General features: G+C 39.2%; 1 protein-coding gene across 1 annotated transcript; it reads left to right on the top strand.

Moving 5' to 3' along the window:
• The first annotated feature begins 762 nt into the window (after positions 1 to 762).
• Positions 763 to 12,971, top strand: per1a (period circadian clock 1a). The gene is given in 22 exon segments (XM_056736399.1): positions 763 to 899; positions 2,158 to 2,471; positions 2,474 to 2,672; positions 4,257 to 4,510; positions 4,667 to 4,788; positions 4,880 to 5,081; positions 5,207 to 5,395; positions 6,399 to 6,477; positions 6,567 to 6,655; positions 6,658 to 6,672; positions 6,757 to 6,910; positions 7,366 to 7,609; positions 7,907 to 8,015; positions 8,102 to 8,243; positions 8,404 to 8,522; positions 8,876 to 9,034; positions 9,646 to 9,948; positions 10,039 to 10,958; positions 11,033 to 11,216; positions 11,307 to 11,493; positions 11,633 to 11,783; positions 12,031 to 12,971. Coding segments are annotated over 21 exon segments (4,185 nt in total). The 5' UTR covers positions 763 to 899; positions 2,158 to 2,350; the 3' UTR covers positions 12,274 to 12,971.
• Positions 12,972 to 14,945: the final 1,974 nt, after the last annotated feature.

Here is a 14,945-nt window from a genome sequence, read left to right as displayed (position 1 = left end):
ATAGGCTCTATATTTAAGTTAATTATTTAAAAGAATCACTGACAGGACATGTGAGGTTTAGTTACAGTGCTAGAGTATAGGCTTGTGGTTGTCCGATAACTTAACAGCATTTTAGTTTTCTGACTATAGCATCGTATTGAGCGTTAGGACCACGGTTAGGACCCGGACCAGTATATGACCTTCCATATATGGCGGTGCGTGACGTCAGACTAAACAACCGAATTGTTACGCCCTCAAACACCCACATGTGTCGGTCGCAGGTGGAGGGCGCGTCGAGTACGCTCAGGCACGAGGTCCCATACGACTCTGGGAGACTGTGTTGATATCGTAATGACTATAAATAATGCGCAACAAAATGTACAGCAAGAACAACTGCCAACGAGAAGAAAAATTATTCATGTAGGGTAAACACAATAACGTGATTCACTGACTAGCAACTTTATTGATTGACTTTTTTGAAAACATAACTTTTTATTAGTCACTTTAGCAGTGGTGAAAGAGCATAATGCTCATCTACAGTGGTTATTACGGTTTTGGCTAGGTCGATTGAGGTCTCGGTGTTCTTTCACGTCCACACAATTCAGAAGGAAATTTAGCTTCAACGTGATAACACAACGCTCAACACCTAAGAACCTCCCACTTGTCCAATAGAAGCGTTAGCTTCTCAGTTATGGGCGGAGTTTCTGCACAATGGGCGGAGCTTTTGTCCAATATGGACAAATGAGAGTGTACATTGTGTACACGTGAAATTTGTTCCCGAAGTGAGAATGATGGTGATGTTCGCACACGGGCAGACAGCCTTCGAGTTCTGGTACTGAACTGTTGTGTTGGATAGGCGGCTGTTCTGTTAAGTTTAAGCTTTAAGATCACTGGGGATTCAACCGAAAAGCATTCACGAGGTAAGGAAAGCTGTAGATTGTCATAATATTTTGTTTTTGCTCGCATCCCATGTGTACAGTACCTATGAGTAATGCACTTCCTAAAGACGAGAGTTTAACTTTTAACATATAGTTTGATGTTTTATTGTCTTTCCCTAAAGCAGCACAATCTCTGATCTTTAGTCTTACAATGACATCATTAACGTTGCATGAAATGAATAAAAAATGTTGTCAACATTTCCATTTCATATTAATAACGTTACCGCAATGTATAAGATTGCATACAAATAATGATTCAATCACATGTGTGGTGATGTTTCCATAGTCCCAAATTTCTTAGAATATATTAAAAACATTTTTGTACTAAGAACCACACTTATTAAGGTGAATGCTATACACATATCTTAATACTGTACGAAAGTGAGAGAGTCACCCCAATATTAGGTCGTTATTAAAGCATCAAGATAAGCATGACAAGGAGCAGGAAATTCAATATCCTCCTTTCTGCACTGCAGTCTTATTTCCATAAATTCATAGTAAATGTATTAGTAAATAGAACAATAACTATGAAATGGAAGTGAAAGTATGTTGAAAACTTATGTCTTGCTATTTACACCACACAGTGGCATCTATACTTAAGTCAAGCCAAATGCTTTTCTCTAAAAACAATAAAGCATGCTGCTTAATCCCTGGCTCTGGTAAACTTCTGAAAAAAAAGATGAAAGTTAAAATTTAAAAGAGAAACAGAATCAAAGAATTAAACATATGCGTATAACATTATAATTCACCAAAACTGTGCAGCACAGCTATGCTGAGTGTAATTCATTACGTCATGCAAGACGTATGCTGTGTTGAATGCCAACTAACCAGTCTATGAAAACTGCGTTAAGGTGATTTATTCAGCAGTGGCGGACAGTTCTTCTCGCTGTCATTTCAGACCTGTATGACATACTTTCTTCTGCAGAACACAAAAGAAGATATTTTGAAGAATGTTGGTAACTGAATAATGGCAGAACGCATTCACTTGCACTGGTTTTTATGTCCACACAACAGGAGAGAATGGGTACCGTCGATGGGCAGTGCCACCATTCTTCAAAATATCTTCTTTTTTTTTTTCAGAAGATAGTAATAGATTGATTCAAAGCAACATAATAATACAATAGTTTGGGTTAAGAACACTTGTTTTTTTATGATTTCCTAAGTTTTTGTTTTATGAACAACAGAGGAGTTTTTGGAATCTGAGTATATGATTAACTTTTTTGTTATTATTCCCTAACAGACACCTCCAAAGTTTCTGCACTGTGAAGAAAAAATAAGCGGATCCAAGCAGGACGAATAGGAGATGACAATTCTACCACCCTTTTTCTTCCTGATGTGCCCATTTTTTAGGACAGCAGTTGTTTTTGTTTAGAAATTAATTTCTTGTTCAGATGCACAAATCACATCTCAAAATCCAATTGATCTGAGTCATTATGAGTAATGACATATTTCAAACACCCGAGAGCAGTGGCAACAGTCTAGTGAGGGGAGCCATACATAAGGATGAAGGAACAATCACATCCAATGCTTCTCCTGGAATGATTGACAGCTCCCTCCGCAGTCTCAGCAGGCTGGTTGTCCCAGACTGTGCATCTCTGCGGTTCCTCGGCCATCCCGCTTGGAAGACACGGATGAACACTCCCGAGGAAACGACTCGGCCGAGAGAGAGAGCGAAGGGCACATGGTTAGAGGAACATCACCCTGCGGCTCTCACAATGGAAAGGGTTCAACCACTGAGACTACAGAAAGCAAGAGGTAGAAACTCAAATCAGTTCAACATGATGTTAGTGGGGTCTGATAGATCAATTGATCCCGGTCATCACATTTGTACATATATTTTATAATTGAATATGGTTACTTTAGTTGAATGTCCTACAATAACACAGATAAGAAGTTTTGTACATTCACAGATTATTTTCCTCTACCAAGGTTGAAGGTTCTTAGAATTTTCCATGGTCCGTCTCACTGTTTTATTTTGAAAGATCATTAAAATGTTTTCATTTTTGGGTTAACTGTCCCTTTATTGTGCCTAATACTGTTGCACAATGATGTACTGGTGCAACAGTAGCATCGCAATGCTAAAGCTTCACAATACCCGCCATGCCGCTATATTTTTTAAACCTCAGGATCTTAGTACCAAAAGTAGTGTTGCACATCGCTGTTGTCCTTCTGAAATCTCGTATCGCCATATTTTGCGATTTTTTTTCTCATACATCATTATTTAAGGTCCAAAAAAGTGCTTGTCAAATTTGACAACACAGTAATTAATCATTAAAAGGTACAGTGTTTCTCCCATTTCCTGAAAAACAGCAAATTTAGACATAGAAGGTTTTGGAACGACAGCGATGCATTAATGTTCACTTGAACACTTACATCCGTCATTTTGCTGTTTTTGTTTCCTAAATGAATCCATGTTTTGAAGGGCTCAGACGAAATAATGATTCAATGAGTCATTCATCAAGACACTTGCTTTGATCTTGAATAAATCAGTCGTTTTGATAAATGAAATTATTTGCATATTTGAATTTGTTCCCCCGTAAAAAATGTTCTAGTTTACATTAGTATTTCCTACAGTAAACTTTTCTTAAATTAGACACTCCTTTTTTTTTAATCATATCATATTAGATATTGAAGTTTACTATAGCATTTGCTACAATTTATCCAATAACTATAGTTATTAGTAAAATATATTGTCTTGTAGAGTAAATAAATGTGGTAATACTCTAAAAAAAGCGATATTGTCAGCTGGCAGTTGGATTTATAATGTTGGGAATCACAGCCTACAATACCAAAGTCTTGTCGCAATTTTAGTGAGATTAAATAAATATTTATTATCTGCTGTCAATTAATAATATTGCATAGTCATAAACCAATTTAATAAAAAATGTCAAATAAATGTAGTGTTTTTATTGATCTAGGCTGCTTATCCAAACAAGAGTGCAGCTGTTTAATAACTGTAGCCTTGGGCGTGAAAGTTAAAATGAAATGTGCAAAGAAATAAGAAGTAAAGAGGGATGCCACTTGCTTACAATATAAATTACTCAATCGTTTAGTTTTAATAGGGCAATTAAAGTAGTTTACTTTGACTAGGTACTATCAGATCCCTGAAAAACCTGTACATTTTTGATTGGTCCAAATGTTGCCATAATTATTCTTCACTCTGCGTTGACTAACATAATGTGTAATTTTGAAATCACCAATTTGGCACCATAATAATATCTGTTGTGTCATTTAATGTTCTGTAAGGACACATATTGACCCTAGTCATCTGACCACTACTTATAACATATCAATACTATATATGACCCTCAGAATTGATTTTAGTCTTTTCCTTCTCAGCTCAAATGGAAACAGCCCCTCACCACCTAGCAGCTCAGAGTCTTATAGCCTTTTGAGTGGAAGCTCGGAGCTGGATAACCCGACCTCGCAGACCCCCAGCGTTGACCAGCCTGCCCGGTTGCAGACCAAGAGAGAGCTGCTGAAGGCCATGCGCGAGCTGAAAGTCCGCATGCCGGCGGACCACCGCAGAAAGGGACGATCTAGCACTCTGGCCTCTCTGCAGTATGCACTACGCTGCGTCAAACAAGTCCGAGGTGAGCGATTTCAAATGAAACGCAAAGAAGATTGGACTGAGATATTCATTCTACAATCCTAAAGTGGACATGTTTTAGTATAAGACTTATATAAAGTTGTGACACCAAATCGTGGCATGTTCTGCTAATAAAACTGTGCGTTCTGCTTTTTTGTAGCGAATCAAGAGTATTATCATCAGTGGAGTGTAGAAGAGAGCCACGGATGTTGTTTGGACTTGTCCTCATTCAGTATCGAAGAGCTAGACAACATTTCATCTGAGTATACACTTCAAAACACGGTACATTTAGACGGTTACCTAATAAACATCAGGCCATTCGTCTTATTTAGATGTTGTAAAGTAACACATTCATTCATATTTTTCTATCCAGGACACTTTCTCCGTGGCAGTTTCCTTCCTCTCTGGGAAAGTAGTGTACATCTCACCCCAGGCGGCTTCTCTTCTGCATTGTAAAGCAGAGAGGCTGCAGGGGGCACTGTTTTCCGAGCTCCTCGCACCTCAGGATGTCAGCACTTTTTACAGCAGCACGGCTCCCTGTCGCCTGCCACCGTGGGCTTTATGCACAGGAAACAGTACGTGGGATGATTTATTTAATATGCAAACTAAGTAAACACCGTGAGCTTGGGTTCTTTTACTTTTGTAGCTCAATATCCACCAGAAACATCAGGCTCATTGACAAACTGTGTTATGCTCGCAGCCTCACAGGTGGACTGTGCCGAGAAGTCAATGTTTTGTCGGATAAGCAGGGGCAGGGAGAGCGACGGAGAGGTTAAATATTATCCCTTCCGTCTGACACCGTATCAGCTGACCCTGAGAGACTCTGACACATCTCAGCCTGAGCCCTGCTGTCTCCTTATCGCAGAGAGAGTTCACTCTGGATACGAGGGTAAGAGAGAACAGTATTGCTCCAGTGTGCTTGCCATTCTTTCAGTATTCTTGTTTCATAGGATATTTATAACCGTTTAATATTTGTTAATGGTTCTGGCCAGTGATGATATTCCATAGTACCGTTTGTTAATCAAAGACAACAGCCACTTAAAACTAATAACATCATCTGGGTACTGCGAGTCATCTTGGCAATAAACATTATTTTTTTTACATATTAAATCAATTTAATAAGTAATATAGATTTTTATAAGAGATAAATGTAGCAACAGAAAAAATGAAAAGACCATTCCAAATTTGTATTGAATCAGCATTTCTAGATGTAATTGTGTCCATTCCAGCCCAGCGTCTGTTGAATTCGAACAGATCAAACCTCAGGAGTGACATATAGTCTGCCAATAGCAATGTGAAAGACTGATAGCATGACAAGACACTTGAAAACTGTAAATTCATTTTATTTTCATTTTTCCTGTATACATGTACAAATATCAGAGTTGTATGCCTTAAAAGTGAATATTAACTTGTCTTCTTTGCAGTATTTTGGGTCTGAAATAATACAGAGCATCTTTTCTGTTATTTTGACCTGTTTCTCCACTTTGCATTTTCTGCAATAAATGTAAAAAAAAAAATTTTCTGGAAATATTGTTTGTAGTTCACAGAATGAAACTAAAACAAGCTCATACCTAGAAATGGTTAATTCAGAAAAACTGAAAGTAACTTTGAAATGGTCTCTTAATTTTTTTGCGTCTGTATATATATATATATAAGTTTTATAATTTATAGTTTACGTTTGATTCTGTTTTGAGTTTGAGAGGTCAAGTTTGCCAAAATGTCACTATTTTGTCTTCCAGCCAGACTTATCATATATCCCGCTCAATAAATGAATAAAAAGTGTGTGTCAGTGTGTAATAAAAGTGGTACTTTTTAACCAATCAGGATATTCCTAGTTAATGGTAAAATAATCACAGTTTATTTACGTCGTTTTTATCTTTTTTACATAACAGCACCCCGTATCCCTGCAGAGAAAAGAATTTTCACAACCAGTCACACCCCAAACTGCCTCTTCCAAGAAGTTGATGAAAGGTTAGTAATCCTACCTGAAGCTGTCTCACACTTTACGAAAATAACCTTTTTCAAACAGTTAAATAAACCTGCTACATTCTCCTATACAGGGCCGTTCCTCTTTTGGGTTACCTACCTCAGGACTTGGTTGGGAAACCGGTGTTGGTTTATCTGCATCCAGAGGACAGACTCCTAATGGTGTCATACATAAGAAAAGTAAGAAGGCTACTCTTGATACAGACATAAAGAAAAATCTGAATATTTGTATTTTATTGATCCACTCCCTCTTCTCCCCATCAGTTCTCCAGTTCGCGGGGCAGCCATTCGAACACACTCCTCTCCGAATGCGAGCGAGGAGCGGGGAGTACCTGACTCTTGATACAAGCTGGTCATCGTTTATTAACCCTTGGAGCAGGAAGGTGGCATTTATCGTGGGGCGGCACAAGGTTCGAACGTAAGTGGCTGCTTATAGTTTTGTCCTTCTTATACAATAACAATAAGGAAGCATTTCTTTGTTTTACCTGGTAAACTTAAGTATCCATTAACAAATGTTTCTAGTTAACTATAAGGTGACATCACTCAATTTAAAGAGCAAACGACCCATGCTGCAATATTTGTCCTACGAACATGAATCATACCTGAAATTATGTGACCTGTTGAGGAGAGTTTCGCTTTAAATTATTCTTTGAGGTCTCCTGCCTAATTTTTATCTGATTGATGAAAAACTGGTAAAAAATCCTATAGACGTAGAATTAAGGTAACCCAAGACGTATTTGGGGACCAGAATGGACACCATAGCAACCACCTATGACACCCTAGCATTGAGACAGGATGTTTACTTCACCAAGAGTCACATTCAATTGTTTTCAACTGTAAAGGAGTTTCACCCTGCTTTATTCCTTTTCACAGGAGTCCTCTGAATGAGGACGTGTTCACAGCTCCTGAGGGTGGGGAGGTGAAGGCCATGTCCCCAGATGTGCCACAGCTCAATGAACTCATCCACAGGTTTCTGGTGCAGCCCATTCACAACGGCAGCTCGCAGGGATACGGTAGTCTGGGCAGCAGCGGCTCCCACGAGCTCCAGCAGAGCGCACCTTCATCTTCTGAGAGTAACGGACACACTTCAGAGGACCAGATCAAGCCCAGGAAACGAGTGAGGACTTATATGTTTAGAGATCCAGATGTGCACATAGCAACATTTGAAAAAACATAATGGACACAATAGGCAATATTGAAACAATATAACTGGATGACATTACAAACTGATTAAAGTTGAGTAACAATTACACAGAAATGCACCTCAATGCTGCCTACATTTAGTTTTTAATAACAATGTTATTATTGACACCTTGCAGTGGTTGGAGTGATGGAAGTAGTATGTGAATTGCATGTTTTGAGTGAGAGTTCGCAGGGACATGTTATTAAATATTTCTGTATTGTTTTTACCCAGATGACATTCGAGCAGATTTGTCAAGACGTCCACATGTTGAAAACCAGCGGACAGCAGGTCTTCATCGAATCCAGAAACCGGCCTTCACCTCTCAAACAGGATGGCTTAGGTAAACATCAGCAAAATGTCACATCAGCTAACTTTAAGTTTTTAGCCTTGCTAACAGATTTTACGTGACATGACTGTTTTTTTTAGTAACTCTGGAGAAGGGTGCAGAGATGACGGAAGTATCCACTAGAGAAGGTCTGGCAGGATTGGCATTGTCCAGTCCACCCAGGAAAGAGCTGCCCCTCATGTATTCATACCAGCAGATCAACTGTCTGGACAGCATCGTACGGTGAGCATCTTACCTGTGTGTTTATCTTGTGCTGTTGAGGGAATGGGTTTGATTCATAAACTCAGAAAAGAAAATTGTTGAATATATCTAAGTAACTTTAATCAAAAATGTAAATAGATTCAGAAATCTGTGGTGTAATCTCACTTCATGCCTTCTTCAGATATCTGGATAGCTTTAACGTCCCCGGGACAGTAAAGAGAAAGTGTGACTCTTCTTCGGCCACAGCCTCTTCCACTTCAGATGATGATAAACAACGGGAGGCAGTAGGAGGGATGGAAGGTCAGTGATAGTTAACAGAAAGATTATTGTATATTTACATTTAGTCATTATCAGACGCTTTTAGACTTGACTTACAAGTTGGGTAAACAATGGAAGCAATTGGGTCAAACATTAGGACAACAAAAAGCATAAGAGCCGTAAAAACATCTCTCAAAGCCTACTACAGTGTACAGATCTAAGTTTAGTTGATCTTTTTATAGTTTTTGTTTTTAGGTATTGTAGAAAAGATATAGAAAGATAGATATAGTCCCTGGTAAATGAACACTTGAACAGGGAAGCAGATTAACTATCATGTTTCATAGCTGGTCGACAACATTATATGATGTCGGTGTGTATGTGTGTCATTATAACAGAAACTCTCATGGTGGCTGAGGGGTCAAAGGCCATCCCAGCACACCCCCTGACTCCTCTTGCCCTGCACTGTAAGGCCGAAAGCGTCGTCTCGGCCACTTCACTGTGCAGTTTTAGCAGTACTATTGTTCACGTCGGGGACAAAAAGCCTCCTGAATCAGGTCTGAATCTTTTCAATAAAGCATTTATTTTTGTGCAGTGTTTTTCATCTGCTTTTCATCTTTAAAGTGTAATACTGAGAAGTATTAATATTACCATGATCAGCATAGACCAAATATGCAAAACTGTTGAATAACGAGCTGATAAGAAATATTAAGTTGTATTTTGCTTTGTTTTTTATTTTACATGACTATAATTTATTTTATTGCATTTTATTATATACATTTATATCGTTGTTTTCTACTGTCTAAATCCTAAACAGATATTTTTTGGGTTGATGCACCAGTGTTTTATTATTTAAAAATTAAAAAAACAATTTGATGTTAATTTTAGTTACCTTTTTGTTTTTCAATTTTGTTGTGTTTTTTTTTCATTTTAATATTAATTTGCGTATTTATTATCTTGCTATATAATTTCTTTTTATATTTGTTTATAATATTTTTGTGTCTTAAACTTATTTCAGTTTAAATCAACAATAAAACAAGCTTTTTCAATAGTTTTAAGGCCAGTATTTATTTTATTTCCATAAACAAACAATTTTCATTTTCGTAAACTAAAATAACCTAGCTCCGGTTACTTGAAATTCTAACTTCTTTGTATGCTACTTATCCAGATATTGTAATGATGGAGGAACCGCCAACGGCCCCAACACCTTGCACCACAGCTCCGTCCGCTTTTGTCACCTTCCCGATCCCTGTGAACCCCCAGCCGACGCCATCTCCCAGCACTGCTTCCCGTGAAAAAGAAAACGAGAGAAAAGGATCAAGGAAAGGCCTTACAAAAGCTGTCCTATCTGCTCACACCCAGCAAGAGGAGCAGACCTTCCTCAACCGCTTTAGGGACATCAGCCAGCTGCGGATGGTGCGGCCCAGCAGTCAGCCTAAGCGCAAACATATGTCTACGCCTGGCAAAACAGGTAACATCATACAATATCAACAGTACAGAGACATTAGTATGGCAAAGATGAATTCTTCTTTATCCTCATTATTCTGCTTGTGCCATCTAGGAGTTAACATCTCCCAAAACTATCCATCTGGAAGCAGCAGTCGTCGACATGGCAGAGGTGGAAAAAGGAGAAAACATAAAATAGATGGAAATCTTCTTGATTCTCCCGCTCTTCCTGGGTCTTGTCCCTATAGAGCATCCAGACCACCGATAGCATCTGTCCAGCAATCTTCCAACTCCTGGCCGCCTTCTGTGGGCTCTCAAGGTGGTAGTGCTCCAGTGGTAATGCCGTTTCTTCCGGGTTACATGCCCGTGTATCCCATTTCATCCCCACTCTATGTGCCCCAAATGGGTTCGGATCCATCGATGCAAGCAGGTGTACCTAGATTCCCCATGCAGGGCTCTCAGATGTTCCCTCCAGTGATGCCCCAAGTAATGACCTTCATGTTGCCCAACTACATGTTTCCACAGATGGGAAACCCAGGAACACATTTGAACACACAGCTTAATGGACAAATGAACCCGTTGGGCCAGTTCGCAACATCCATTGGTCAATTAAACCCTGGTGTACCTTTTAATCCGGCGGTGGGACAATTCAACCCACTGGGCTCCCAGGTTAATCCTTCCATGCCTGCAGTGATTCCTCAACAGTTTTACAACCCCAATCCCTTGTTTACGTTCCCCTCACCGATGCCAGCTGCAAACGCCACCGCTACAGTCCCAGGACAGTCTCGTTCCAGCACGCCACACTCCGGAGGGCAGCAAACTGGAGAGAGGGAGGGGACCGGCCCCCCTCTTTTTCAGTCCCGATGCTCCTCTCCACTCAATCTGCTTCAGCTCGAGGAATTCCCGAGCAACCGTACGGATGTCACTCATCAGACCCCACCCCCAGTGGGAGGAGCATCAGCGCAGGGGGGCGGGACTGGAGCACAGAATTCCAGCAATCGTGGAAGCACCACAAAAGGCAAACTGAATGACAGCGTGAGTTCAATATTGTAGTTTTTGTGTGAACGTTTTCCGCAACTTTGGTTCCTGATTTAATGCATTTCCTTTAGGCGGAGGTCAATGAGTCCAACCAGGACAACATGTCAACCTCTAGTGACATGTTGGACCTACTGCTAAAGGAAGACTCTCAGTCAGGCACCGGCTCAGCCGCCTCAGGCTTCGGATCATCACGATCCGGTTCAGGATCATTTCACTCTGGATCTAATGGCTGCAGCACATCAGGAAGTGGCACTGGTGAGTTCTTTACTCCTGCGGGATTGTAATTCTAAAAACTCTCCTCTAATACACATTGATTGATTCTTTTTTTTGTGTTTCTGATGTCAGGAAGCAGTAATACCAGCAAATACTTTGGAAGCATTGACTCGTCAGAGAACGATCACGCTCATAAACCAACATCATCTGGAGATATGGAAGGGGAAAAGTTCATGAAATTTGTCCTCCAGGATCCCATATGGCTCCTAATGGCCAGCACAGACGACAAGGTCATGATGACATACCAGATGCCCATCAGGTAAGACCTCGTAAATATGTTTTTCAAAGGTTAACATTTTGCTTCCCTGAATGAAAATAACAATGAATGAGCATTAAATTCTCTCAAATAAGTGCTAACATCTATTTGCGTGTGTGTGTTTGTATGCGTGTAAAAACAGGGATAGAGAATCTGTACTGAAAGAAGACAGAGATGCCCTGAAAGCTGTTCAGAAGCATCAGCCTCACTTATCTGAAGATCAGAAGAAAGAATTGAAACAGGTTCACCCATGGATCCAAACTGGCTGCCTACCAAAAGCCATCAATGTTACGGTGAGGAGCTCTGCACAAAAGCTCAATGCATAATTGTAAGGTATTAGATGCTCTCCCGACATAAGGGCTCGATAGATAGATTTATATCTTCATACCGCCCATGTTGTGTTGTCTTTAGCATGGACAAATTGCTTTTTCTTATCACAAATGTTAAGAACATGGAGTAACATTTCTAAAAACGCTATTAAATGAATAATCATTTGCAAATCCATATTCATGTAGTCATGTAATTTACTTCTTTCTACAGTCATGTACTGGGTGTGGGACTCCCACAGATACCGTGACTCCTCCATTCGATTTTGACTTTTGTGAGATGGATTTCAGCATGGCTTTAAGAGCGGAGCCTGAACAACATGATACACTATTAAATACTTTTCCCTTAAGCTCTCCAGCATCTGATACTGAGCAGAAAGACACTCAGACCAACACACAGGACTGGGCGATGGAGGAGGTGGAAGTTACCTCATCAGCGGAGGTCAAGCGAGACTAACGACTGCCGGACAGTGATTGGTTTTCATGCTTGATGCCACTGCGTGATTGGTGTCCATCAATCAGAAGTGCATTTTTAAGACTTGACAGCTTATGTCTGTTTTAGGTTTTTATGTTATTCGAACTTGATCGAGCAAGGACCATGGACCAAGGGTGCAATTTTTATGATGATATTTTTTCAGTCAGTTGATTTACCTTTATTTAATACACATACTCATTTTCGCAGCTTAAAGGGATTTGAAATATTAATTCACTTCTTTTATTTTGATGTTCAGATCAATTGCACAAAATGGATGTTAGCATCCATTAAAAACGAGTGTTTAATTTGCCCCATTTTCTGCTTCTGTGTTCTTTTAATGATTTACAAGACTGTGTGGCCTTATCCAGTGACAGATGTTGCCTCGTAACTATATTTATACATGATAAGGATATCGATTGATACTTAAGGCACTTTTTTTAAGGGGGCAAAAATCGCATTGTTCCTGTGTACTTTTTGGAAGTAATTAAGAAGGGTTTGCAAATGCAAGTCTGTGAAAACAGACACGCCCAATCAGTTTACATGTAGTGTAAGGATTTTTTGTGTTCTTGTCTGTATTTTTTTTACATTGTTTCAACAATTATTACCTAAAATGTGGTTATGTTCATGCAAGAGGGATCTCTTTTTTGCTTCGAACCCAAATAAATGTGCATTTTAAGTAAGTTATAACTGGACATTTGTATTTTTCTCTGCTGAAATGAGTAACTGATTGTGCTTTTATTGCCACAAGAGGGCGCAGTAACATCTGGAAAAAACTAATTTATCTTGACCCTAATTTTAAACATCATCACCAAAAAAATCACGATATTTTTAAGATCTTTCTTAGCTATTAGGCCTTAATATCATTTATATAAGAAGTTTTGGTTTGTGTGTATCTAAAAAAGAAGACACATGAGAAAGTGAACATTCCACGTTTCCTCCCAGTTCTGACTGTAATGGCTCTCGTCTCCATAACTGTCTAGATTAGCTCACACTCTTCTTACAGAGGCCTTTCAGAGACCTTTCTCTTATCTTTGAGAGATAAGAAATGTGTCTTTTGTTAACATTGTGTGATAGAGGGTTTCTTATTCAAGCCAAAACAGAGCAACAAGCGGACTGTCTTTTATATACGGCCCCTTAAAATATTGTAATTTTTCTATTTAAACATTTTGACATTAAAATGATAGTTAAACCAAAAATGAAAATTCTCTCACTCTTGTATTTCTTCTACAGCACACAAAAGAACATCTTTTGAAGAAAGTTGTTAAGTGGCATTTGCTTGCATTGCTTTTTTTGTCCATACAGTAGAAGTGAGTGGGTGCCAGCGTTATTTACTCACCAACATTCTTCAAAATATCTTCTTTCATGTTTTACACAAGAAAGTCATACAGGTTTGAAAAGACAAGACGATGAGTAAATGATGACAGAATTTCTATTTTTGAGTGAACCATCCCTATAACAATTGATTAATAACTCACACTAACCAAGCTGTTTATTTCCAAATCTGATTTTCTTCTTAAGTGGGACACAAAAGGAGAATAAGAATGTTTACATTGCTCTTTTTCATATAGGAATGATAACTCAAATTAAATTAATCATCAAAAGGTAAATCCATCCAAATGACAATTTCACAACGGCCAAAAGCATCTCCAGTGTTTCTCCCCTTAAGACCTCCCTGAAGATATTCCCCACCAAGTCAGAAATCATTTGTCAGTTAAATTATCCCTTCATTCTGTACTGTCCCTCAGCCAAGAATGTCTCTTGATAGATTGTTTGCGCTGTTATACTTAAACCCTTGACGTTCTCCCAAGAATTTAAGCAAGCGTTGACCCAACACCGCCTCCTCCCCCGTCCCCAGCAAACTCCCACGTCACCACATTCTTGTGCCGTTGCCTGTCATCACAACTCTTGTAATTTCCCTGAGACTTCAAACACAACCAGATGCATAAGACAACACACAGCAGCATCCACATTGCATCATGTGAAGTCTTTATAATTCTTTATTATAAAAATTGTGGAGACTGGATATCCCCACGGTATCTCTCTGTGTATCTTGGTGCGTGAGCACTTTAATCTGCTGTGATATGTCATGAGTAGGTTGTCTGAAGCTTTTATGTGCTTGTTCCCCTTTATAGGCCCCTGCAATGTCATGCAGAAAGTAAGAACTGTACCAGAACACCATAAGGAGTGAATTTCTTCAAACAACTTGACTCATTCTTTACTCTGAGCAGACGCAGACAGATAGCGCATCCGCTAACCCATATATGAAATTTTACAAAGCAGATTGCATCAGGCATCATCCCTCTTAAAGGGATGGGTCACTTTCTAAATTAAAAGTCTGTCATCATTTACTCACCGTGTTGTCATGTGAAACACAAAAGAAGATACTTTGAAAAATGTCAGTGACCAAAAACCGGTAGTCCCCACATTTTTCAAAATATCTTCTTTAAATGAAAAAAGGGTAAATGATTACAGAATTTTCATTTAGAAGGTGAACTATTCCTTTAAACTCTGGGACAATGAGACGGCCCGTAAAACTCTGACCCCTCAGGCACTTCCTGATAAAACAAACCAGCCCACCGTGCAGACCTGAAACCTGACATACTGCGTAGCACGAGCTTCTCTCGATTGATCAATTTATTTATTTTTACTTTAAA

The sequence above is a fragment of the Triplophysa dalaica genome, chromosome 22 (genome assembly GCF_015846415.1).
Source record: "Triplophysa dalaica isolate WHDGS20190420 chromosome 22, ASM1584641v1, whole genome shotgun sequence".
In the NCBI taxonomy this organism is placed as follows: domain Eukaryota; kingdom Metazoa; phylum Chordata; class Actinopteri; order Cypriniformes; family Nemacheilidae; genus Triplophysa; species Triplophysa dalaica.
Note: the sequence above shows the minus strand (reverse complement) of the source record. Positions and strands in the feature narration are given on the sequence as shown.